This window comes from Pan paniscus, chromosome 8, assembly GCF_029289425.2.
Source record: "Pan paniscus chromosome 8, NHGRI_mPanPan1-v2.0_pri, whole genome shotgun sequence".
NCBI classification, from domain to species: Eukaryota; Metazoa; Chordata; class Mammalia; order Primates; family Hominidae; genus Pan; species Pan paniscus.
In genome coordinates this window covers 83711516-83738873 of record NC_073257.2, presented here as the reverse complement: position 1 = coordinate 83738873, position 27358 = coordinate 83711516, and the positions used below count along the sequence as shown (strand labels likewise).

Sequence of the window (27358 nt, the reverse complement as noted above, 5' to 3'; positions counted from 1 at the left end):
CATCTGACGCTTAAAATAGCCCTATGAATATTCCCATTTCACAGATGAAGAAACTGAGGCACTGGTGGATGTAACCGGCTCAAGGTCACCTGAGATTTGAGCCCAGGCTGACTGTGGGAAGGGATTGTGATGAAGGTTTCTTGCCTGCTCTCTCTCCCCAGGGTGCCTTGCCCGTGGCAGGCACATAATAAATACTGATGACACGGACACGCTGACAGAAACGTAGGTGCAGATGTCAATGTTTTTGTTCCCCAGGGAAGCCATGAATCAGAGCTGTGTGGGGTGGGAGGTGGCTGATGGGCTGAGTAACTAGAACTCCATCTGGCTGCTCACCCTCTCCGCAGGGTACCCCAGGGGGTCTCCCTCCTACGGCCCCCACCAAGTTCTGTCATCCTTCCTGCTCCAGCAGCAGCTAAGCTGAGCCCAGAGAGACAAGGAAATAGCAATGTGGACTTGTGGGTGTCTTCAGGCTTAATATCTTTGTAACCATATTGCAAAAGGGCATGCCTAAGACAGCGCCTTATGCTTAATCTTTCTCTCTTATTGCTTTTTCTTTTGTATGATTTAACCTTGCACCAGGTATCAAGCTAGATAAATAAAAACTTTTATTTCAGATTAGCCCCGGCTGGGGGCTGCCTTGAAAGCTAAGCAGTCATCCAGGGAGTCAGATGAAAAAGGGAGCTGGGAATCTGAGCTGCTTAGAGGGGCTCGTCTCAGGTTCAAAGCCCCCAGAAGATATTGGAGACCTTTTCTGAGGTGGGAGCTACGAGGATCTCCTCCCATGCCCATAACCTGGAAAGGTGGATGCAGGCAGCTGAAATTTCCCTGGTCCAGCCTTCCTAAATCCCCTTCCTAGATGCCTTCCTAGGTACCCTCTCCTCACCCTGGTATTTTCTTCCTGATGTTTAACACAGCAGGGAAACACTCTCTTTGCTGATTTATTTATGATCCCTTTTCTCCACTAACATGTGAACTCTACGAGGGTGGTGATGGTGGCTTTTACTTCACAGTTGGTCCCCAGGGTCTACCATGGAGCTTGGCATACAGTAGCCACTCAATAAGTACTCACTGGCTAGCTGAATGAATGAATGAACAAATGAATGAATGAATAAAGGAATGATTGAATGAATCTTAATATTCCACTCCTACACACAGACCACCAGGCTGACATGAATCCCTTGGCTTCTCAGGCAGAATAGCAAACAATAGCAGAAAAAAAATGTGAGTTTTAGAAGCAGGAAGGTCTAGGTTTGAATCCTGGATCTGCCGCTCATTTGCCATGCGGCCCTAAGCATGTTTCATGACCTCTTTGCGTCTTAGCTTCCTCATCTGTTAAATGGCTCTAGCCAGCCACATTTGGGGGTTATGATGGGGGTGAGAGATGACGTATGTAGCCAAAGGCAAACTCTTGCACACATCCAGAGAGAGATACACAGATGTTCATAGCAGCACAGTTTGTAATAGCAAAAATCAACCCATCAACAGGGAAATGGATGAATAAACTGCAGTATTCTCCCATGATGGAGTAATATGCATAGTAAACATGAAAAACAATACCCACCTGACAGCATGGATGAGTCTTGGATATATACTATTGAGGAGAAAATAGGAGTCCCAGGAGCCTATGTATAACATGATACTTGTAAAATAAAGTTCAAAGACAACTAAATTCAAGCAATATGTCATCCACGTATATGCGATAAGATATTTGCCAAAAGGAAGAGAATAAGAGAATGCAGGATTCAAATATGTGGTTCTGGGGGATGGGAGGCAGGGAATGGGGTAGAGGAGGAACACACAGGTGGTAAGGTGTGGGTAAGGTGAGGGTAAGGTGAGGGTAAGGTGTGGGTAAGGTGAGGGTAAGGTGTGGGTAAGGTATGAATAAGGTGTGGGTAAGGCGAGGTAAGGCATGGGTGATGGTCTTGCTCTAGGTGAGCTGGTGAGTTTCACAGGCATCCACAATATTATTAAGGCTAAGAATGAAACAAAAGAGAGCTACACATGGACCAATGTTAATCGTGAGCCGAGAATTACGTTTAAATCAATTCTGTGTACCAGAGGTGGACCAAGTTAAAATAGAAAGAGAATGCAAACTGAATGGTGGCTAATTTCTTATTCCTCCAAAGATCTCAAAGCTCTTGAAAGTCAGTAAAAAGCAGTTATCTTACAGATTGAGGAAAAAGCAGAAAAGAACCAAAAAAGAAAAAAAGACAAGTTCCTGTTGACATGGGGTAACCAGAATCGCCCACCAAAACAACCTCCAGCCATGAGCTAGAACCCCCCCAACCCCGCAGAGCTGCCTCAGCCATGGCTCTGGCTCAGAGATGTGGTTCCCTGAGCTGAGTGGGCCAATAAAAAGGGCCCGTGCAGTCCATGCTTTGCCCAGCTGGGGAAGTGGACTCAGGTCTAGCAGAAGGGGGAGGCCTTGAGGGTGTTTCCACAGCACTCGATGTCCGGAGCAAGGGACAGAGACAGACTCCTGCCCATGGGGGAGGGTATGGGGAAGACGAGACGCAGAAAGGGAGAGTCCTAGACTGTGCTTCAGTGAAACCTCTTAAAAGTCCACCCACCAGTGTTATTTATGGGAAGGAAGCAAGGGGGAAGCCACTGTTGCTGACAAAAAGCATACAGGACCTCATTAAAGGAGAGAGGAAGAACAGGGAATCATGAGCATGGCTATAAAGACTGGTTTATCACAAAGGAGAGCTCATGAGAGCGTCAGGAGAGGCCGGCTGGCAGGAAGCGCACCCTGCAGAGAAGAGGGCGAAAGATCAGGGGGAAGGAAGAAGTGCAGACTTTCCTGTGGCTCATCAGGAGAAAGTGAGTGTTGGTGTGATGCATTATTGCTGTTTCGGCATGATGGTGGGAGAGAACTGCAAATAACAGGCCAGCGTATTTGTATAATTAAATTAAAAACCCTCTAGAGGCTCTGTCCCTAGATACTCTTGAAAGAAGAGAGCTACAGGATACAAATGGGCTAAACCTGCACTTTGGACGGCAGGTTTGTTCCAGCTTGAGAGAGAATGCTTCTCAACTGCTAGTGGCTGCCAGAGGGCAGGTAAGAAAGGCTTGGAGGCCCATCCTTGTGCTGGGATCAATTAGTGATGTCTGCCACGGATGAAGAATGGGGTGTTTTGGTACATGTGGGTCTAGGGTGGCATTCACAGATATTAACAGGCTTTTCCTATGAATATGCCCCTTTCTGCCTAGGCCACCACCATGATCCGAGAAACCTAGACTCAGACGTTAGTAGTTTCTTTGTCTCCTCCTTTTCCCACATCATCTATTTCCAGTACATCACCAGAGCCTGCTGACTCGGCTCCTGTACATCACCACAATGACCCCCAGACCTTCCCGCGGCAAGGACAGATTAGAGTCACAGCCTGTTAGCAGATCACCCTCATTCCAGTGCTTCCTGCTCCAATCCACCCAGAACTGATGAATCTCCTGGTGACCCCGCGTTCACTTCCCCGACCCCAGCTGCACTCAATAACCTACTTCTTTTGCTTTCTGTGTCTTCTAGCAAATGTCCTGCCACCCCTCTCTGATCTGCCCTGGACTCCTTCCTGGTGACCTCTGGCTCCAGCCAGGTGAGCCATTCCCCAAGATGCCCTGAGATGTTTGGGGCTTCCAGGCAGCCATTGTGCTGCCCTAAGCCAGGAGCTGTGGTGTGCGATTCAGAGTTCCAAAGCAATTCTGCTTTTCCTGAGTTTTTACTTCTCAGGGGAAGAAAATGCCAAGCAGCTTAATCACAAGGGCTTTGAAGTGTTTCGCACGATGGTCTCCTATGATAGCTGTCCCCCACTAGGCCATGGCCAGGGGCCCGATTCAGTTATTGGCATATGTGGGGGATGTGAGGTTGTGCAAGTCTGACTGTATCTGATTATTCTCCCTGCGTACACACACACACACACACACACACACACACACAGACTTCCCTTCAAAGCAATCAGTGTATTTTCATGTATTTCAGTATATTTTAAAGCACTCAATGTACCTCCTCACTTGGGTAGCATTAAAATAAAATTCAGAGACAAGCAAGGGAAGGCTCTGTCCTTCACTACCATAGTGCCCCAGTGTGACCTGGAAGTGAGGCCACTGCCTTGAAAGTTGAAAGTGAGGGGTTTCGGCCTGATACTTCTCACCTACCCTTGATTCTAGAGGGTTTCTCAACCTTCTCTTCATCATCACCCACCCCACTCAACCCCTTGCCCCAGGAGCCACTTTAGACATTTTTACGTAATTGCTTTCCTCCCCCGACATGAAATGTCAACACCATGGATATAATGTAAATCTGCTTTATACATTAAAAGAGTAAGATCTTCCTCAGTACAAAATTTTGCCGCCATTGAGAACACACGCTCCTTTAGACCAGAGCTTCTCAAAGTGTGGTCCCCAGACCAGCAGCATCAGTGTTGCCCGGGCGCACCCACAGAGTTTCTGATTCTTTAGGTTTAGTGGGGATGCAAAACCTTGCATTTCTAATAATTCCCAGATGATGCTGCTGCTGCTGCTCTGGGGAGCACACTTTGAGAACTAGTGGGTTGTCATGGAAACTGGGAGGTTCTGGAACCCGAGGAACTTGGGTTCAAATCTCTGCTCTGCCTCTTAGTAGCTGTGACTATTGGCCAATCTATGTAAACTCTCTGAGCCTTGCTTTCCTTGTCTATGTCTCTCTCATAGACTGTTTTGAGGGATAACTTGTGTCCAGGCAGTGCCTGGTGCACGGCAGGCACCCAATAAACAGGGTTCTCCTCCCCTCACTCGGGGATGGTCCTGAGCTGCGGACGACAGCAGATGGGGAAACAGATGTGGGCCGCAAGAAGAGATTAAGCCTTTTCAGCATGAAAAGAGGACAGAGCTCTGCCCTCACCCACAGCACTTGTCCTATCAGCACCTCCTCTAAGGCCTCCATGCCCCCTTGGCCTCTGTCTCCTAATGTGGCCTGTGGCTGGGGAGTCGGGGCTGTGACTGTCTCTCAGCTGGACACCCCAACCTCTTCCCTACCTGCTCCTACCTGCTGTCCCCCAACCTGTCTGCTCCACCTTGACCACAGTGGGCTTCCCAAACGCAATCCTGACTATGCACCCCACTCCCAAGACCCCCCAGGTGGCCCCCTGCTGCTCCCAGGACCAGGGCTGGCATTCTCCTGAGCCGGGCACTCCATATGCTGCATGGCCGGCCCTGCCTCCCTCTGCGGCCTCAGCACCGGACCCCCGCCCCCACCCCGCCTCCCCTGTGCACTCTGCCCAGCCATGCTGAGCTACTGCAGATGCATGAATGTGGCTCCTCTCCTACTGCAGAGTCTCTGTACACACTGTTCTTTCTGCCTGTCCGCCCCTCTTTCCGGCAAATTCCTACTCCTCCTGCAATGCCTGGCTTTTGTGATCTCTCCTCATGGAGTCTCCCCACCCTGCGTTGAGTGGATGAGGCACCCCCTCCCAAGGATCTTTTCTCCCTTCTTATCATGGATATTTTTGAACACACACAGAAGTAGATAAAACAGTCTAACGGGCCCCCAGGGAGCCATCACTGCATGTCAACATCAGCATATCTTGTGCCTCCTCTTCACAGAGTTCCACCGAGGTATTAAAGCTGCCGCTGCATAGGTCTGTCTCCTGACCAAACTGCAGGTTCCCAGGGCGAAGATGGTGCCCTGGTCTCCACCACTTCTCAGGACATTAGCACAGCTCCTGGCCCAGGGAAGGCCCTCGGTCAACTGTGGGTGGGAATGAAGAGTCCACGCTGCTCAGTGCCTTAGCTACAAGATCAGGTGCTCTTCTGAGTGCTGACTCGGCTCAGCTCACTAAACCCCCACAGGCCTGTGAGGCAGGGGCTGTTATCTCCATTTTACAGATTGGAAAATGGATGCTTAGAAGGTTATGCAGCTGGTCAGTGGCAGAAGCTAAGCCGAGGCCACCTACCTCTAGAACAGAGTCACCAACAGAAATAGAATATGGGCACATGGGTGATTTTAAATTCTCTAGTAGCCACAAAAAAGAAATAGATAACATTAATTTTAATAATATGTTGTATTTCACCCAGTATATCCAAAATATTACCATTCCAACATGTCATCAATATAAAACATTACCAGTGAGATATTTTATCACCTTTTTTTGCACACTAGGTCTTCAAAATCCTATGTGTTTTATTGACAGCACATCTCAATTCAGACTAGCCGCACTTCAAGTGCCCAGTAGCTACATGGGCTTGTGGGCAAATGCATTGGCCGGCACAGCTAGAGGTCACTACCATGGACAGCGGCTCCAGAGCCTGTACTCTCAACCACTGCCCTGTGCTCAAACAAATAAAGGAGGAAATGAATGAATGAGTCCCAAGGACCCCTGGGTCCTGCTTGTTACTTGACAATTCATAATCCTTAATATTTTATGGCCCTTTAGAGTCTCTCCAGCACCCTCTCATCCATGTGTGGATTATTAACCTGGTTCCATGGGCGAGGACCACAGGGTTGAGAGGTCGAACATCTTGCTCAGATACATTGCTGGCAGGTGGCACAGCTGGGCCTTGAACCCACAACTTCTGACTCCCAGTTCAGTGCTCTGTTGGGGGCGGTGAGTGCAGCTGCCCCTTGAAGGAGGACTGTGGCTGTCTGGCAGAGGAAGGATGAGGCCAGAGGGGGTGTCTGTTGAGACCACAGGCTGGGCAGTCCTTTGGGGATGGGAGCCTGCAGAGAACTCTGTTTCGGTCAGGCCCCCAAGAAAATAATGCCACTTGTGGGTGGCAGGGCAGGCACAGGCTGAGGGAGCAGATGGGGCCCATGCCAGGTCCTCTATGGGAACTTGTCATTCTCAGTCTCAGTTTGGCCACAAAGGGCTGAGAACAAATTGATGGCAATGGAGCCATAACTTAGTGCTGAAGGCCTCTTTGTTCTTGGCAAAACAGAGGGGTCATTAGTAATGGGGAAAGCACTGGTGTGCAGACTTAAATCCCCACAGCTGTGGGGCTGATAAACAGCCTGGAGGGGACAGGGCCTCAGGGGACTGGGCAGGTTAACTGTGGGCCATGGATCCATTGTGAGCTCAGGCCTGTCTCCAGCCACGTGGGGCAGACAGGCCTCACCCACTGCAGACAGAGCCACCACCAGCCCAGGCTTCTGGGGGTGCCCCAGAGACTCAAGTCACCCATGTCAGTGACACTCAGGACTCTCCATTTGGCTCTGCCCACCCCCTACAAAGCCCTTAGTTCTTTCTTTCAAAGGAAAATGGTTCCTGAGCAGCTAGGGCTGGGGCAGGCCCCTACTGGGCACTCAGGGCAAGCTTGGGGCAATCAGCTGTGAAGATGCCCTCAGGGTGACATGAACCATCCCTTCTGCCTGCTTTCCAATAAACAGGCACTGGCCAGGCCACCCAGGAGAGGGCTGTGACCAAATGTCACCAGAGAGGCAGGTGTGTGAGACGGACCCTTGGCAGACAATGTTCTTTTCAGCCACGTCTACACTGGTGGAAAGAAGTAGAGACGAGGCCAAATCCTAGCCTGCTGTCCACCTGCTCCCCTGGGGACAGTGCCCTCCTGCCCATCAGCCTGCTTTAGGCTCATGCTGAGGATGGCTCTCAGGGAGACTGTGCCAGCCCAGGGCCACAGAGAAGGGGGTAGGAATGGGGGGTGGGGGCAGCCCTGTTGAGCCACCCTTACCTACCTTTCTTACCTAGGTAAGAAAGAGCAGGGCTGTCCTTTGCTCAAGGGGCTCATTACCCAACAGGGGTTTGGGTGAAGTGAGGTGCTGACAAACACCCACAAAATAGGTAAAGGAAGTTCTAAGGCCACCCTGCACGTGTTGTTCAAGTGGTAACATAGCAAGGATGGCAAATATTTGTCAAACAGTGGCCCTATCCCTTGCCACATCCATAGCAGACTCTGCCAATTGAATACTGCACTCACGAGCCTATTTGGTTCCATGATCCTCTGCAGGCAGCCATTACCAATCAATCAAAGCTGGCATGTGAGAGGTAACCCATTTGTCATCCTTTCTAAAAGCCCTTAAGACACATCTGTGCTGGCAGTGGGAATCCTATAAAGCTATGCTGAATGCTTCAGGCCTTCCAGAAGTTTCTGCCTCCTGCCCTCGCCTCCACACACATCCCTTCCCTGTGGTTTCAAATCCTGGGTCTCCCTTCTCACCCTGTTGTTTGTACTTGGGAGCCTGTCCCAGGAGATTTTGCCCCTGGAGATGCTGCAGGCAGTTGTGCCCGGACTCCAAGCTCCAGAGTCCAGCCCAGACACCAAAGGCTTAGCAGCTTGGATCTCCAGCCTCCTTCCCCAGAAGGATAGAGTAGAGAGGTGGGTCTGGCTGGAGCCATCTCTGAAGACTGGAGAGGACCTAAGGGTCTGGACTGGCAGCCTGGCACCCAGCATGAACCTGGAATGGGCCAGCGCCCTGGAGGATGGGCTCACAGGGTCTCTGCAGGAGTTCCCATTCTAAGCATGACCTTGAACCAAGTCCTGGCTCTCTTCTCCCCACCTCCATCCAGGCTGGGGTATATCTGGAACCAGCCCGGAGGCTGTGAGCACATAAGAGACACGCCCCCACCCAGCCCAGCACCCCCTTCCTGCTGCCGCTCTGTCCTGGCTCCCCAGCTTCATCACCCAGGGCTCACCGGTGTTCCCTCAGTTCTCCAGCACAAGCCCCTGGTCACTGGGAGGCTCCTGCTCTGTGTCTCAATTTGCAAAATTCATGAAGAAGATCAGCACCAAGACAGGCCTCCCCTTCTGCTCTGCCCACCTAGAAAGGGCCTCGATTCCCAGGCAGGTCCTGCCTTCCTGCAGAACAGTTTCCTTCTTGGGTCTGGCTTCCTCACATCCCCGTCTGAAGACTGCCTGCACCTGAGCTGCCTGGGGTGCTATGAGAAAAGACCATTCTTGGGCCCATCCCAGACCTCCAGATGGAGAATCTCCATGGGGCCCAAGGACTTCGTAGTTTTGGTAGGAGCCCCGGGAGATTCTTGGGCATGCTGGAGTTTGAAAACTCACTCCCCTAGAGTGACATTCATTCATTTTGCAAGTACATATCGGGGTTTACGCTACACCAGGTCCTGTGCTGGACACCAGAATGATGAAATGGGGGAGGGGGTGGTGCAGAGGCCCAAACCCATGTTCCTGCTGCCAGTCACCACCTGTGCTGGGCTGGGAGTTGCTCCGGGTCCTGGGGTTCCCTGGGCTTAGAGGTGCAACAATAGTCATGTCAGCAGCTGCGGGTCCCAGGGAGCCCATGACACCCCTGGTTTCCTGCATTGCCAAAGACATGAGGTGTCTCCCTCCTACTAGCTAACCCCTAGCTTCCCAAGGTAGCATTAGCTGCTATCTGTAGTAATAACCGCAGCTAACACTTACGTGATACTTTACATACGTTAACTAAGCCCTTTATATGTTAAATCATCTGACCCTTACATCACCTTGAAGTAGGTACTCTTGTTGCTCCAATTTTATGGAGGTACAGGCAAATTGAGGGACAGAGACCCAACGAAAATGACATGGCACAGTAGACTCCATCCTCCTCCATGTTCTTGATCACTATGCTTTGCTGTCCTGAGCTTTAGGGGCAGGATGCTACTCCAACAATGCCACTCCCAGTTCTGGGGGTGTGGGGGTATGGTAGGGAGAGGCAGTGGGTGGAAACTGGCCTGGTGGCCAGATGTCCTTTCGGCCATCAACCTGGCCTGCCCGGATACACCAGGCTGACCCTTCACTGACTCGTGGGTTGGGCAGGGAGGCTGTGTATGGCATGTATGGGGGGTGGGCAGAGCCAGAGTCTGTGGGCGAGCAGCCTGTCACCACATCCTCAAGGCAACCTTGCTCTAAAACCACCCAGCCCTGGGACAGCCGAACAGAGCTGCCATTTGTCAGTCTTTGGGTGGGGCGTGGGTCAGGGATCCCATCACCCGGAACCATCTCTGCTGTCAGTCACTATTCTGCTCAACCAAGGCAGCTGGGCGGCAACGGGGCCGATGTTCCCCCCTGCAACATTCCAGATGCGACATGAATTCTTAAGGGTTGGAAATGTGAAAAGAACATGAAATCAGCTGAAGTTGCAGCTCCGTTTGTTCTAAAACGATGCTAGAACTGCCACCTTTTCATCAAATACGAAAAGAAAAAGACAAACCCAGAGCGCTGGAGGAGGTTAGATGGGAGTCACCAAAGTCCCAGGCCCAGAGCCCCAAAGTGCCCAACCGTCTCAGACCTTGGACAGCGGCACACGCGCCCACCCCCCCAGTGCCCGCCAAGCAGCCCCTAGACAGCTTAGCCTCTGTCGGCTTCCCAGCACCTCTTCTCCCTGTTCCTCCTGCCTTCACTCGGTCACCTTCCTGGCCCTTTGGCGAGGACTGTCCTTGTAGTCAGGTCTCCTACCCTGTCCCACATGCCCGCAGACCTCTCCTTAGCCCTCAGAGCCTGAGATGCCTACTGGCTCTCCTTGGGTGGAGGACAGAGGGGTGAGAGGAGAGAAGGGCAGCCTTCTGTCTTACCTGAAACGATGGTGTAGCCAATGCCCCGGGGACGTCCTTTATCCTGGTCTATGGCGGTGATGATGCGCACCGTCGTGCCCTGGGCAGAAGAGAGGAGGGACTTGAGTTTGGGTCCCCTGGCTGCTGTCTTTCTTTGTAGCTATCATGGCACCCACAGCTTCCCTCCCCAGGCTGATCCTGGCTGCAAGGGCAACCCAGGAAGTAGATGCCAAGGGCTCAGGCATCAGCTGCCCTGGGCACACACTGCAGTTCCCAGGCAAACACCCTAGGGTCCACGGGGAGGCCAAACCTTACCGATGTTATCATTCCCCTTTCCCCTTCCCATATCCCATGTTCAAATGGACCACCACGGAAGAACAGATGAGGAGCATCCAGCGAAGAGACAAGAGATCTGGTCTCAAGCTCAACCACCCATCACGTTGCTGTGTGACCTTAGGAAGGTTGCTGCACCTCTCTGGCCTCACTTTCCCTCCACCTTAATAAGAATAACAGCAAAAAGCCTGGGACCTTGTTTTCACTGGGGTTTGAATAAAGGAGAACATGGTGGCTCAACTACTTTAGGGATGAAAGCATAAATCATGAAAGCAGGTATCTCGGGGGATGACGGTGGCAACTCAGGAGGCCGCCATGGCCCTAGGAACCATGGCCCACACAGCGCTGTGCCTGGCAATTCCTGCTTGGAATGGCTCTGCCCACACCCCTACTCATTCTCTCTGCAGCACTGATGGAGAAGGGGCAGGAGCTGGAACTAACAGTATGGGAAGCCAGGGGAACGCGTTCTTGGGGAGCACAGCCTATGGCATGAAGTCAAGAACATCTGAGCAGACAGCTGCTATACGCATATGAGGAGTGCGAATACACATATGGCTCACATGGAGAAACGTACAAAAAAGGGGAGAAGTCCACCTGGAGGAATTGGCGAATGGTCGTACAGATGGCAACATTCAGCATGGGTCATGAAGCATGAGTAGGAGTTTGCCAGGGAGAGAACATGAAGAGGAAGGTGCTCTGGGCAGAAGGCAGAGCTCAGGCAAGTGCTTGGAGGCATAAGACTGTCCTAGGAAGAGATCCTGGCATACAACTGGCACATTCGAATATCAATTGATGGGTTGATTGATTGACTGAATAAACAAACGAACAAACAAGAGTTTGTTTAAACCTTCACAGAGCCCTTAAACCTTAGGGTGGAAGGTCACCGCCACCACTCGCTGAGTCGCCCCTTGCCTGGGGCAGCCTTTACTTGGTTCCCCAGGTCCTATCACACCATGGCCAGTGCCAGCCATGCCTGCCCACCATGCCTGCCTGAGGCTCTGGCTCCAGGCCACAGTGTTCCCCTGGGTGATGGAGAGCAAGATAAGCCTGTCCCCACCCCCTAGGGAAATGTCAACCCTGGCATCTGCATGGCTAATGAAGGGCTCTTGTGTCCTCGGCCACTTCCCTCCACTCACTGTTTATCAGCAGGAGGCTGAAGCCTGCGCTGCACCCCCACCCCCCTCACCTGTGCAGAGGCTTGTTCCCTGACACGCACGCCCTGCGCTCTTGTGGGGCAAGCTACCCTTCCTCTAACTCTACCCAGTCTCGCTGCCATGACACAGCAGGGGCACCCCCCACCTCACCCTCCCCAAGCACTTGTATCCCTTCACAGCAGTTGCTCCGTGCTCTCCTGGCCTGCTAGGATAACTGGGCCTGAGGCCCACTGGATCACCACCCCAGAGAGTCACTAAGCAGTACTCAGGGGCAATTGCATGTCCCAGACACACATGCAGAGCAGGGCTAGGCCAGGCCTGGGACAGTGATCCTCAGGGGGAGACACGAGGGGGCTGGTGCAGGCTTGTGCAGAGGAGACCTGGCGACAAAAGTGCCCTCAGTCCTCAGAGCCCGTGCTGGGCTCCTGCATGGGGCTGCCCAGAGGCCCCCTGGGCAGGCAGGGCTCTGTGGAGGCCAGTCGGTTCTCCAGGACAGGAGGACAATGGGGACTCTTCCTAAAAGAGTCATACCCGAGCTTCTACGAAGCAAGCTCTGACAGGCTCCTGGCAAAGTTCGGGGTTTCATCTTTTTTTGGGTAAATAAATCCACTTTTAATAAAACCCTGAGCTTTTAATACAAGTGCAGCCAGAAAGACTGGAAATGTTATGAGAAGGAATTAACAGGGAGGAATGGGGGCTCCTGGGAGCCCACAGCTCTTGTTTCAGAGGCTCAGTGATTATATTTTCAATATACTGAAACTTATTTCCAAAGACGGGGGATGGAGAAGTGCGGCTGTGCTCGGCCCGGAGCCGACCCTGCTCCCAAGGGCACACTGCCTGCTGTGCTTCTCCAGGGAGCCAGTCCAGCTGGGGTGTGCGCCAGGGTGCGACCTGCCAAGGGCTTCTGCCCTGCACAGGAATCCACATTTCAGGGAGTAGGAAGCCTCTGAGAGAGAGGCTACAGTGTGCAGGCCTGCAGGGGCCCCGCTGTTTGTAATGGGAGGAGCAGAAAAGCACCACAAGGTGGTTAAGGGTTTGACTCTGCTGCCAGACTGCATGCGCTCGAATCCTTTGAGTAAGTTACTTATAACCTCTTTCTGCCTTGTTTTCCCCATCTATAAAATGGGTAAAAATCACAATCCCCACCCCTCAGCAGCCAATAAACGTGAAGCACTCAGAAGAGCACCTGGCACATGGCGAATGCTATAAACATGATTGTTACTATTTATTTGGGCCTGGAATCGCTGTGTGCATCTGATGACAACTCAGGGGCCTCTTTCCAGAAAATGCACATCCACGTGGATTTTTCCAAAGAATTTCAGCAAATTCAGACTCCCCAACACCCCATATTAATCATCTCTACCTAGAGGCAAGCGGCTTTCTGTGCATTGTGAGGACAGCTAGCAGCCTCCAGGGCAGAACTGGCACTAGTGGAGTGTCTATGATGTTCCACTGTGTGGGGCCCCCAGCAAGGTTCTCCCTCCCTCTCTTTCCTCACATGGGGGTATGTGTGAGCAAACCGAGGCTCAGAGTGCTCAGGGATTTGCTGAGAGTCACAGGGTGCAGTGGGGGGTGGGGTGGAGGGAGGCGGAGGTGACTGGGGAATGGAGGGCAGTGTGGGGTATGCCTGGGGGACCCCTTTGCTCTCTGGAGGAGGCTAAGGGCTCAGGGCTCTGCACCCAGTGCATGTGCCAAGATGAGGAGGGGGTGAGGTGTGAGAGGCAGCCCCAGCGTCTGAGGCCCGGGCAGTGGGGACACAGTTGAGAGAAGCTGGACTTCTCTTCCCTCTGTGGCTTGTCCCCTTCCAAAGATGCCCTCGTCAGGAAAGCCGTGGACACAGGAGCCCAGCTGGGCTGTTCCTGGCCTCAGGGGCCCACGTCCTCCTCCTGCTCAGCAAGCTCAGCCGGGACACCCCCTACCCCATTTCCATGACGGGATTAAGGACTTGAAAGGTGAACGTGCAGCTTGCTTCAGGAGTAGGAGGCATCCTTGGGGGGAGCAGGCTGGTGGGGGCTGAAGGGGACTTCCGATGAGAGCTGCCACAGCAGATTCTGAGGTAGCAAATCCTATTTCTCAGTCCTTAATTTCAGTCAATTCCAGTCGAAGGGCTGATAGGCATCGGCTGGCAGTAATTTGTGCAGTTTATCCGCTCTTTTCACCTTCTATCGGCCCTTCACTGACGGGCAGGCCGACATGCTGCTGCTCGAGTGAGGAAATTAAAATCTGATGCAATAATCCCAAATAAGAAGGATTTTATTAGGTAATATATACACTTTAGATGAGGCATGCTAACCTGATACGCTGATAGGGGGAGGCATACATGCTGTGAGCCGCAGATAAAGAGGGGGAGTTGGGGAGAGTGGGGAAAGGTCCGGTGGGGGCCCCGGGGCAGCAGAGGCAAGGCTGGGAATGGGGGTGCTGGGGTCCTCTGGCCTGGGAGGCAGAACAGGCCAGGGTGCATCTCAGCCTGGGCCCGGCCTGGGAATTGCTGCGTTAAATCAGGGTTCTACACTGTAAAGGGACATGGAGGGCCCAGATCAAGGCACAGAAACCAATTAGCAGCTGGGAAGGATCAGGCTGGCAGTGCAAGGGAATCGGCCTGCAGGAGAGAGGCTCTGCAAGAGGCGAGGGAACCTGAGAACTCCTCAAGTGTGGAGACTGGAGGAAGGGCAGAGATGTGTGGACACGGAGGCAGATTCTGTGGGCCCCGGGGGAGCCGGGCCAGGCTGGAGGGTCTGAAACCCTCAATGCACTGCCTTTTCTGGCTCCCCCAGCCCAGCCATAAGCCAAGCTGTGGGGCTCAAACCTGCACCACCCAGATCGGGGGTCTAGCAGCTCCCTGGGCATGGGCCTTAGTGCCCTTGTGGAGACAAAGGAACAATACTGGTGAGGCAAAGAGACATCAAGATCCTTGCGTCTGAGAGAGGAGAATCACAGCATATGCCAAGAAATGGAGCATCAGGAGACCGGAAGCTAAGGAGGGCAAGGCTCTGGTTTGCTGAGACTGAGGAGTTGCCCTAGCAGGGGCCTGTGGGATCACCTGTAGAGCAGAGGGCATGGCTTAGCATGGGGCCTGCACATGGGACCAGCCGCATCAATGTCTGATGGGTGCATAAAAGGATGAAGTGCAGACCCAATGGACAGACAGCTCAGAAATCTGCAGGTCTGAAATAAAAGCATGCAAACTTAGCATTGCACGAAATACTAAAAAGATACTAGAAAAAGACAACCTAGGGGTCTCAGGGGACACTCACACCAAGAACACACCTCTTCCCAACTACAACGACTCTGAAAGGAAGCTGAAGCTGGGAGCCCCAACCCAACCTAGCTACTGTAATTGACTGACCAGGTCACTGCCCAGCGTGGTTTAATGTCCGCTAATTGGCAGCACTTGCTGTGTGTTTTATGTGCATTATCTCCAACCGTTAAAACCCTAAGGAGAGGGAGGCACCACTGCAGGCACAATTATCCCCCTTTCCCAGTGAGGAGCTGGTCAGGAGGCCATTTGATTCAGCCAAAGTGAGTACGGCAGTGCGGGACTCCTCTGAGCTCCTCTGGCTGCCCAGCCACTGCCATGTTCTGTACTTCAATCTAGTTGGCCTTGGGCATCTTCCCTGCACTTAGCTCTGGGCATGATGCCCTGGAGACCCAAAGGAAGGATGAGATCATGTCCCAGAGACTCAAGTACCTTGATTACTGGGGGCTCAGAAGTAACCCACATATATAGGTAACATTACAGGCGAGACTATAATTAAGTGGAAAATTACGCAGCATAGAGAGAGTTAATTCTACCAGGGTTGAGGGAGAGGAATTGCTATCTCTGGGACAGATAGGGAAGAAGCCAGGGAAAAAATTATAAGAAAGGTAGAGAGTGAACTGGGAACAAATGGGTGGGTGGACTTTGGGCTGGCGACAAGAGCAGGCACAGGGGCGGAGAGGGTGCAGGATGGTGAGTATGCTGGTCTGCCCAGGGTGAGGGTGCTTGTTCATTTGTCCATTCCATTACCATCTCCTGAGCACACACTGTATGTTATGCCCACAGCAGACCCTGTCCCTGCTGAACTGCACGCTTCCAGTCCTTCAGGAGAGCAGAGGTGGGGCAAGTTGTTCAAGAGTGCTGACCACTCAGGAGATGTCCAGGGGCCATGGGCAGATTGTGGGCCCTGCCTCATCTGAAAACAGCACGTCACAGCTGACCTGATGCTGAGAAGGTATCGGCCTGGCAAAGTTGGGCTAGGGGCAGAGAGAAAGGGGGCTAGGAAAGTCATGGGAAATGGGCTGGGCTGTGCTGAGAAGAGACAGCCTTCAGTCTTAAAAGCAGGGGCTCCCACTGCCCACAGAATGCTAAGAAAGAGAAGGCTGGGGAATTGGGGGCATTGATCTGTCCCCCTCTACTCTCAAAGCAGCTTCAAACACTCAACAGTAGCAGGCCCCAAAGGATCCTGCTTCTTAGAGCCTCCCTCCACACCTGTCCCAAGAAGGAAGTGGCCAAATGCCAGTCCCATACACCAGGAGACTGGGGCCTCATGCTGTGAAGGGAGGCCAGTGGCCAGGGCAGCCATGGTCTCCAAATGAGGGGTCAGGCCCAGGAGCACAGCCTGCACCCCAGTCAAGGGAAGCTCACCTGTCACACTCAATTCTGTGAGCGTGTGCAGGGATGCGGGTGGGGCCCTGAACGCTCACGAGCCTTAGGCGGGTGCCCCACTTTGCTCCCAAAGCTGAGTCCTTCCTCTAAGCACACTGAGTTCTCTCAAAAGAAGGGGCTCATTTTTCTTTCCCCAAACGCTGTTCCCTAAGCTAATGACCAGGGATTGACTGCCTAGGGGAGGCGCATTTTTCTAATTTTTCCACCCACAGCCAGTGTTGCATTCAAGTTTGCACAGACGCACGAATGGTTATGAGACTAGCGATGGCTGCCGTTGCCCGTCTGGCCCACAGCTGAGCAAAGCTGCTCCATCCACAGCCTTGCAGAGGGGGCCGAGGCATGTTTTGTCCTCTAAGACACCCATGGGTAGCCGATCTACAGGCTGGTGACCTATGACCTTGCAACACACCAGAAAAATCAGGAGCCTTTCTTGGAAACCTGGACTTAAGAAATCCAAAGACTGGGCATTAGGGAGGGCAGAAGGAGCTGCAAGCTCGCAGGGAAGAGCCGGGGCCAAGAGGGCCCTTGAAGAAGGGCAGCTGCCACCCTCTCTGGCAGTGCTCATCAGCAGAGAGGGACAGACTGACACGGCAGAGACACGGCTGAGCCACACTGATGTTCTGTGGAGCCAGACTGAGTCCATTCTTCAGCGCAGGCTGAATTTTGCACGGGATCCCCATCCCTCCACATAAGTCTGTCTGAATGGCTCCCCGTTACTTGCCCTGGAAGCCTTTGTTCTTTGCCACACAGAGCCCCTTGGGTAGAGTGAGAGGGTGAGGAGATGGGCGTGGTGTGAAGAGTGGCTGGGGTTTCACTGTGCCAGAACACTCATCACTGCCACGCACAGGGACTGCGGAGGAGCCAAGGAGGAGCCCAGCCCACTAACAGGGCCCATCCCTAACAGGAGCTCAGAAGGAAGTCCCTCTGAGAAGGGACTTCTGAGAAGGAAGGGCCAGGAGTCTTACCGGAGGAGAATGCTCGTAGATGTTGGTGCTGTAAGGCAGGTTGATGAAGATGGGGTCCATGTCCTGGACGTCTGTGATGATGATGGCCAAGTTGGCCAGGGTGGACAGAGGCCTGGTCTTGTCTTGATCCTTAGAGAGCGGAGAGAACACACAGCCTTAGGTTGAGTGATGGTGGGGACACTCACACACATATGTACACACACACATAGACCTGCACCGTGCAGCACATAAGTGCAAACACATGCACACGCACACACACACCCATGCTCTTGCACTCCAGCAGGGAAGGGCTTAGTAAAACGAAGCTTAAGAATTCTAAGAAGCCATGGTGATTTCTGAGCTGTACAGCAAAACACAAACAGCATCCCCAAGGTCCAGAGGAAGGCAGCTTATCCAGTGTTACAAAGCAGGGCTGGGGTACAGCTAGACCTCCAGCCCCTAGCAGCCCAGGCCTGACTTCCTTGGACATCCGGTGGTGGGATGACCAGCTTGGAGTAGATATGGTGCCGCCCTCAGCTCCTTTGCTGAGTTCAGCTGGAGGTCACCACCCCTCTCTATGCCCACTTCCTGCCCCCACTCATCCCAGGGCAGCAGGGGATTGACAAAGATGGGGACTCCTCAGAAGAAAGGCCACAGAGGGGATTAATCTGGCACCTGTGTCCCTGCATTCATGAGTCCCTTGCTTTGGGCTGGGGATTTACTGGTTCAGTGACTTTTCCCAATCCAACCAGCAGGGGGAGCTCCAGGGTCTGTGACATCTGGGGGACTCCGAGAAAGACTCCTGAGAGGTCACACAGGCCATCCCCCTGCAGCCAGGCGAGCAATATTTAAACCGTCAGTTGGGAATTTCATTGTATAAAACCTCACCAATGCATCTGTAGTCCCAGCTGCTCAGGAGGCTGAGGTGGGGCAATCACTTGAGCCCAGGAGTTCGAGGCTGTTGTGCACCAAGATTGCACCTGTGAATAGCCACTGCACTCCAGCCTGGACAACATAGCAAGACCCCATCTCAAAAAAAAATTTTTTTTAATGCTTGGCAAGAAAGAAAACTCCAAATCTATCTTCTACTGTTTAAGTAGCCTGCTGCAACTGAATAACAATAGCCAGCAATAATAGTAACTGCAGTGCTTTGTACAGATGACGTGGCAGCCACTCTACCGGGCACTTCACTCGCATCTGTAGTTATGATGAGCCCATTATTCAGATGAGTTAACAGAGACTCAGAGAGGCTGAGTAACTTGTCCACAGTCATACAACTTCTAAGTGTGTAGCCAGAACTCAAACTCAGATCCTTTCACATAAAAATTTGCCACTAACAGTTTTGACTTGGGGCTCTAACATCAGTTCGGTCTCTTAATTTGCTGAGTAACCTCAAATGAGTTCTTTTTCCCCCTGGGAATCTGATGTCCTTTTCTGTGAGATGAAGGGGCTCAAGTGAATGACTTCTAAGGCCCCTCAGGCTCGAACATTCTCTGAGCTAAGATTTGAGGAGTGACTGTCCCCAGGTTAGCTCTCCCTTGGTTTGTCTGGGGTGACTTGAATGAAGCAAGGCATTCCTGGAGTTCCAAGAAGCCTGGTGCCTCCTCCTGGCCTGCAGAGATGGAGCTGCTGTGCCTAGGAGAAGGGAGGGCTGGTTGTCTTTAGGAATCCTCAGGGACAGCCAATGAGAGGGTGGGAGGGCCTTTAGGGATGGGAGTGGGTGCTGCAAGGGAGAGGAAGGTCTGGAAGCAGGAGGTGAGCAGAGAGGTTCTTGGCAGGCAGCCTCCCAGGCTCCAGGACTGGGGCCCACACGGCAGGCTTGGGCACTGCCCACGGGGAGAGCTCCCAGCTAGGGACCTGAATGACCACCAGGCACCCAGGGCTGGAGTGGGGAAGCTCAAAACAAGTCCCCTGACCTCTTGGACAGGGGATGCCAGTGGCTCTGATTTGCCATAACCAGGCTTTTGCAGGCAGCTGGCTTTTGTCTAGCCTGGCACAGGCCCTCTCTGTCCCATACCTGTGACTGCAGTCCTGTTCATGCCACAAATGCCCCTGCCCAGCCCACTCTGGACTCTGTGGTGGGGAAAGGGGAGTGATCCTGCCAGGCTCCCAGCTGTAACTCTGGGGCCCATGGCTCTCAGCAGCTTGTTCCCAGAGGATGCCTCAATTTCCCCATCCTGGTACCAGCTCAGTGGTGGCTGGGAACTCACGCTGTTGCCCGCAATGCCAGGCCGAGAATCTCCTTCTTTGGGGAAGTGCTCAGCAGCCAAGGGCACAGCACCAGCCCCGAGAAGGACTCGGTGTCAGCTACTCCAGAAGCAAGGAGGAAGCCATCTAGAGAGGGACTTCTAGGGCCCCTCCCGTTCTGCTGCTTTCAAGCCTGATTACTGGGAGAGTAACAGCAATTTAACTGTATTCATCATCCCAGCTTGAGCCCAGTCCTCTTGATAGGCCCCGCCACCCAGATTCTTGCCTGTGCCCAGCTCTGGTCTATTCTCCACGGTCCAAAGCCATTTTTATGGTGGATGGAAATTATACCACAGCGGGCAAGCATCTGCGTGTTTCTGGGCCCTGGTGTGTGCAAACAGTGCGGTGGAGGGGCAGCGCATGTGTGGGTGCCAGGCTGCATGGAAGGTGCAGGCAAATGTGCACAAAAAGCAAATCCTGGGCTTGCATGTCCCCTTGACCTCTGAGGTCAGTTTTACAAACAGCAGCACACAGCTCCTCCCAGGCAACTAACACTTAACCAGGGGAGAAGGAAAGAATGTGAGTGTCACCTGCAGTGACCTCCCCACAGCCACTGGGCCAGGGCCAAACAAGAAGTTCGCATTTCCTGGGTCTTGAGGCCTCTCTCTGCATCTTGGCCAAGTCTGGGGGCACCCCATCTTTCAAAACTGGATTCTGGACCCAGTCCAGATCCAGAGCCTTGGATCTAGAGCCTGTGACCTACCAAGGAGAGCCCCTCAGCGCTGCCGGCAGGCCCCTCGACAGCTATGTGGGTCAGGAGTGGATGCTGAGTGTCAGGCAGATAGGACCTGGAGGGTTGAGAGGGACTCCCATGTTTTTTTGCTCTTGGCGTAAGCTTTGTCAACAGAATCTAAGGGACAACAGGCCAGCTTATGGCCCTGCTGCCAGCTGATGGCTCCAGCTATGCCCTGAGGCAGCAGCTGGGAGCAGGGAGAGGGGGCAGGTAGGGGGAGGACCCTATTTAGAGTGTGGCTTGCCTGTTCCCCAGGATCTCCCAAACAGCTGGCACAAAGGGCATGCTGCGATGTTCTTGAGACCTGGAGATGTCTAGCCATGGGGCATGGTGGTCAGGGCACTGGACTGAGAGGTGGACAACCTGGTTTGGGTTCTTGCTCTGCCACTACTCATGGGCTGTGTGACTCTCAACAGAGTCAGCCATCAGATGGGATAATTACCCTCTCCTGCCTTCTGCCCTTGACTCACTCATCCTGGAATTCCCAGGGGCCAGCAATGTGCTTGGCACAGAGGGATGATGTGGAATGTCACCACTCTGGGGAGTAGAGCCAGGATGCCTGAACTCCTTTGGGCCCTGCAGGTTGGATGGTGTCAGGACACAGCTGGGTGAACACCTCTGTCCTGTGTCCCAGAGAGCAAGAGGCGCTCTGCACTAAGAATGTCTCAAGGAAGTTACCCGAGCAGGCTATGGAGTCAGGCTCCTGGGTGACCATGGAAAGTCACTGAATTGCTCCTGTGCCTCAGTTTTCTCATCTGCAAAATGGGCATCTTAACAATACTTATGACATGGGGCTGCTTGAGGTTTAAAGTCCCTTTGAGTGCTCAGCACGGTGCCAGGGACACAGCACAAAGCCTCAGTAATGCCAGCCTCATTTCTATCATGACTATCACCACTATAATTATTATAGATCATCGAGTGTGTGCCACTGGGTCAATGTCCCATTGGAATGCCCCATCACTCTCTTCCAGGGTGGGAAGAGGCAGCCGGGACGGCCGGGGCCCCAGCATGGAGACTCACTGTGGCGTTGACCGTGAGCTGGTAGGCCTGTGTGGTCTCGTAGTCCAGCTCCCGGATCACTGTGACGATACCGTGGGCGCTGTCAATGGCGAAGAATTGGGAGGGGGGCTGGAAGGAGTAGAGGACGCTGCCCCCTGCCCCCAAGTCGGGGTCTGTGGCATTCACGATGAAGATGGGCGTCCCCACTGGTGTATTCTGGGGATGAGAGCAAAGCAAGTACAAGGGTGAGCCAGTGCGGAGCAGCTGCGCCATCAGGGCTGAGTCCCTCAAAGCCCATTCTCTACATCCCTCAGCCAACCAGACCCGAGGCCTTGTCATTTTCATTCTAGGAGGGGCCCCAAAATTTAAAATGCAGTATCTTTTTTTTTCCTCTTCTTCATTTTTTGATGGCCTCCTGGTGGCTGTAAAGAGCACCAGTTCCAAAGATGATTTGCTTAACCTAGAGTTCTGGATGAGGGGTCTTACGGTCCCCAAACCTGTTTCTTGGTTTCGCTTCCTCTGTCAAATGCTCCTTGGCTGCCCAAGCTGCAGGCTTCCTTTTTGGGGACCAGCCTCAAGCCTCCCTCCTGGCAGCCCTTCACAGACAGACCATGCACTTAACACAGGGGTGCTCTTTATGGGGCCCCTGGTCAGGCTGGAAAGGGCCTCCGGAGAATAATGCCATGGGGCTGCTGAGGGTTCTTCCTGGGTTTGTGGATTTGCCCCCATCAGCAGACAAGTGTCAACCTGAATGGGCAGGCTCACGTCCTGCCTGTTCCAACCACTCTGTCCACTGGGGACAGGAGGCAGATGCAGGGCGCCCCTCTCCTCCTCACCATCCGTGACTCCCCAGTGCCCTTCGCATAGAACACAGGCCCTTGTGGTCCATTCCTGTCTCCCCCTTCACATTTTGTTTCCTGGAGGCATGGAGCTATTTATACTTCTTGAACCCAGCAGGCTCCCTCACACCTCTGGCCGTCTGAATGTGCTTTTCCTCTGCTAGGTTTGCCTATCCTAATTCAGCTGCTTGGAAGATGCTCATTCCCTCCAAAACAGAATCAAGTCTGCAAGGGGGCAAAGCAGACAAGTGCTAGAGTTTCAGGGATGGACAGACCATTTGTTGGAATCCCAGCCTTGTTGTGTGTCTTTGGGTTAATTACATAATCTCTCTGATCCTTAATCCCTTCACTGTACACTGAAGCTAATCATATCTCACAGGGTTAGTGTGAAGAATACATAAGATCATGAGTGTAAACATTCTAGCACATAAGTGCTGAGAAGACAGTAGTTGCAATTTTAATTTCTGGAAACCTAGAGGGGCACAGACAAGGGCACCTTCAAGGGTGGGGCAGGGAGGTGTCAAGAAGCACTGATATTAACAGTACCATCCAGGGCATTCCCTGTCTACCCACTCCCCTGGCACCATGATCCACCCAGTTCTGCCTTTCCCCAATCCCCGGGCTCTCAATGGATTGCATCTCCAGGCTCTCTTGCTGGCTGGCTTCCAGTTGGATTCTGCCAATGGGAAGTTCTGGTAGGAGCTCCCAGAGCAGGAAGAGAAAGAGTTTGGGGTCTTACTTCCTCTACCCCCTCCAGCTCTACCCCAGCAGGCTCTCCTCCATGGCCCCAACTCTCAGTGGGCTCTGATAATACAATTTTCCTCTCCTTTCCCTTCAGCCCTAGGGGTAGAACTTTCCCCTGTTGCTAAGCCCTGGGTACCTTAGCATCCCTTATTTCCACCACCCCTCCCCCACCTTAAGGAGATCTTTCTGAGGTTCTCAGCTAACCCACAGTTCTCTGTCCTGCCCTCACTCTCTCTAGATCACACAGAAGTGCCAGAGCCAGTCCCATGAATCCAGAACGAAACACTTCATGGGGGCCCACGACTCCTGCCACAAGAAAGGAGGGCCACATTCTGATTTCAGAGCTGCCAGCCCCCTGTGTGAAAGTCTGCTTTTGTACTTCATATGTATCTATATCTAGCCATGAATAATATAAGATACTGTTTTGTGGGTATTTGTAAATAGATGGTTTTCATATACAATAGATCACTCTGAAGCTTGCTTTTTAATTCAACATTATGCTTTTATGTTTATTTGATTCGGTAATCAAAAATCTTCCAACAAAGAAAAGCACAGGACTCAACAGCTTCACTGGTGAATTCTACCAAATATTTAACAACAACAACAACAACAACAACAACAACAACAACAACAACAACAGGAAACAGGGTAGCCGGCCCTCACTTCAGAGCACTCGGCCAGTCTACTTAAACCACTCTGTATGAAGCTGGCGCCCAGAGGAGAGGGACGGCTCCCGTGAGATGTCAGCTCTCCAGCTCCCTGCCTCGGGGAGGCGAGGACATTTGACTGTCCATACCGCATGGTCCTGAGGGGAAGCCTCTCTGATCCTTCTGCATCTGATCAGAGGATTTAAGAGCAAGATTCAGGAAATGGTGGAAAAGGGGAAAAAGAAGTGATGGTCTCCACGTCTGACCTTCTTGGATTATGTTTCATGCCCTGCGGTGAAAACCCATTTAATTTCTGCATAACTTAGAGAAGGTTTTAAATGGGCCTGGCAAGGAGCCATTCATATACTTAGAAGGGACAAACTATTGGAGAGAAAAGAATGCTGACTTCCTGCATTTCAGGTCCTGGGCACCATGCTCTATCAGGGAAGTAGATGCGGGGAAGGAGGGGCGCTCATCAGCACATACATTGGGGGCTTGTCTGAACACCCAGCTGCTGTTCCAGGGAAATGCACAGACGTGCACACAGATCTGCAGACTCAATGCAAGCAGATTTGCTTTATGGGGCCAGGTGCATCTGGGTTTCCAGGTAGGCTACAGGGAGTAACACTTGGTGGCTCAGAGCATGAATTCTGAGTTAGACTCCCTAACTTTGAGTCTGGAACCTTCCCCTGGGAGATTGCAGACATATGCTGTTAAACCTCTTTTTGGCCTCAGTTTCCTTATCTGTAAAATGGAGCTGTTAGCAGCTCCTACCCAGGAGTTCAAGACTAGGCTGGCCAACATGGTGAAACCCCGTCTCTACTAAAAATACAAAAATTAGCTGGGCGTGGTGGTGTGTGCCTGTAATCCCAGCTACTGGGGAGGCTGAGGCAGGAGAACGGCTTGAACCCAGGAGGTGGAGGTTGCAGTGAGCCAAGATCATGCCACTGCACTCCAGCCTGGGTGACAGAGCAAGACTCCATCTCAAAAAAAAAGAAAAAAGAAAAAAGAAAAAAAAAGTATTATAAGAGATAAGGTGTGAAAAAAAGAGAGTCTCCTTGGGCCAGACACACAGCAACACTGAGCAACACTCGATAAATGGTTATTGCACTTATTACTATAGTAATAAAATATCATTACAGGCAGGGTGAGATGAGCCTCACATAAAGGGGGAAGTATTAGAAATAGTGTAAACAGTTAATGAATCTCTTCACCATGAACTTGGGACAAATGGGCACCTTAAAATTCAGAAAGAGAACATCTCTGCTGATTGGATCCTGGCTGCTGAAGACAAGATGAGGACGGAAGAGCCCCAGAAGACCTTCCACAATGGGCTTGAGAGCCTGTGAGGGGAGGGGTGGGATCTGAGGCAGGGGTGAGGGGGGCACCTGGGGGCCTGGGAGGCTCCTAAACGAGGAAGCCAGTCCTGACCATACACCACCCTGGATAGCTGGAATGCAGGAGCTGGAAGGAACCTTGGGGTCATCCAGTCTAGCCTCCCCATTTCCTAGGGTGGACTACAGGTGTGAAAATGAGCCCAGAGAGGGGACGTGCCTTGCTCCAGGCCTCACAAGTGGATCATGACAGAGTCGAAGAGTGGAAATCGGGTGCCTTGACTCATACAGAGTGCTCTTTCCACCCCACCCAAAGAGATACCAACCGCTGCCTCCCCACCCACCCTCCTTCCAAGAACAGCTGCTCCTCATGACCACAGCTCTGCTCTAGGTGATGGGTCTAGGCACTCATGTTTGTTCCAAGTGACTTCAGACCCAGGCCATGCCAATCAGGTGGGGCCTGAGAAATTAAATCAATTTTCTCTGAGAATCTGAAAGAAAGATCTTGTTATCTGGCTGGAGTGGGCACCATGACAGGCCGAAAGCCACACAAAAGCCACAGTTACAGGGTGGCAGAGATGCCACGGGCAGTCAGAGGAAGCCCACCTGCAGTGAGCGGAGCAGAGCACAGTGCAGGAGAAAAAATGGAGATGAGGGCCTCCAAGAGCCTCCCACCCTGGCCATCCCAGGCCCCGCTGACTTTGTCTCCTGCCCATGGTTGCGGTGCTGGGACCTGCCTGTGCCGTCCTTTCTATGGGCACCCCACTTGCTCACGCTGGCCTGCATGGGTCTCAGCTCCTTGCTCCTGCCCCCCAGAACATGCCCAGCCATGGGCAGGGCCTCCTCATTTCCATGGCTCTGCCCCAGGCTCACCCAGACTCTCTGCTGATGGGACTCTACCTCTTTAGCGCCCACAGCAAGCAAAGTGCCAGGCCACCACTCCTGGACTGCTAATGAGGGCACAGTGCCTGCCACCCGAGGCTGGAGGTTACAATGGGGAGAAGAATCAAGGAGCCTGGGTAAATGCCAGCTCCCTCTTCTTTTTAACCATCTCCAGACACTCCTATTAACGTGCAAATCCAGGTTGCAGGCAATTATCAGCATGCGCATGGGGAGGTGGCCGGATGGGCAAGGGATGGCTTGATCATGGACTTCACACAGTCAGCCAGGACAGGCCTTGAAGAGAGATGCTCGGCAGGGCCAGACTTTGCCATCTGAGGACAAGGAGAATGAGTGGAAGGTGTCGCTCTGGTGTCTGCGGTGGGGTTCGGGGTGTCTGGGGTGGGGCTTGGAGTGTCTGGGGTTGGGGCTGCACGGGCTGGAGTTGTAGAAGCAGCACCAAGAGGCCTGTTTCAGCTGGGGGTTGGGCCCCTCCTTTCCAGGGTAGCTTCTCCCCACACCTCCATTGTGGACACTCGCCCTGGGTCCAGCTTCTTGCTGGAAAGGAGCAGCCGTGGTCTTTGGAAGAAAGACCCCATGGGGCATGATCACTTCTGCTTCTGAGGGAGGCCTCTTGACCCACTTCTCTGCCCCACCCCTGCTTCCCTCCTCCCCTCCTTCATGGTACCCCCCTGCCCAGTCCCACCTACTCCCTTACGGCTTCTGGGCCATTTCAAAGGAAGTCTCCCCAAATGTACACCCATGCCTTCAGGGGACCAGGGAGCATGTCTAGGCATTATCCCCTTCAAAATTCTTGCACCTGCCAGGTGTTCTCTCTCGCCAAGTAACCCACGCCATGCAGGTCGCAGGCAGGGCTGGTCTTGCCTCTTCCAGTTCCCATTTAAGCTCCATGTCACTTCTGATGGACCTGCTGTAAATGGGCCACCCTGTGCAATTCAGAGACAAATAAATCTTTTTGCTACTCCTGGGGTGACAAGGGAATCGACTCTGGGAAAGTTCTGCCGTGCAAAGGATCTTGTTCGTTAATAATAATGATAAATAGCTCACTTCTCACATGCAGTGTGAGTTACATTACACTCCAGGCCTCTCCAGAGGTGGCTAGGTTGCTCACTGGAACAGGGTGAGGGAGAGTGTGCAGCAAGGGAGAAAAGGCCAGAGGGAGTGGGGCAGAGAGGCAGGAAGGAGGAACCAGACAGAGAGAGCAGTAAAGAAAGGGGGGCAGGGAGGAGGGGCAAGGAGAAGGAAGAGCACAGGAACACAGAGGAAAATGCGGTGAGAACAGTGAGAGGGGCAGGACTGAGGGCCAGAGTGAAAACGGGATAAAGTGGAAAGATAAGAGAAAAGGGAGGAAAGGAAACTTGGGGAGAAAGGAACTAACT

The 27358-nt window shown here is 52.8% G+C and overlaps 1 protein-coding gene across 1 annotated transcript in view; it reads right to left on the bottom strand.

Moving 5' to 3' along the window:
* The window catches only part of LOC129392945 (cadherin-23-like), a 336485-nt gene that overhangs the window by 144822 nt on the left and 164305 nt on the right, over positions 1-27358 (bottom strand). Inside the window, exons 7-9 of the mRNA XM_055092951.2 lie at positions 21537-21731; positions 17558-17686; positions 10482-10560 (exon numbers count right to left, since the gene is read on the bottom strand). Coding sequence (XP_054948926.1) covers positions 10482-10560; positions 17558-17686; positions 21537-21731 — 403 coding nt within the window. The remainder of the gene's footprint in view (positions 1-10481; positions 10561-17557; positions 17687-21536; positions 21732-27358) is intronic.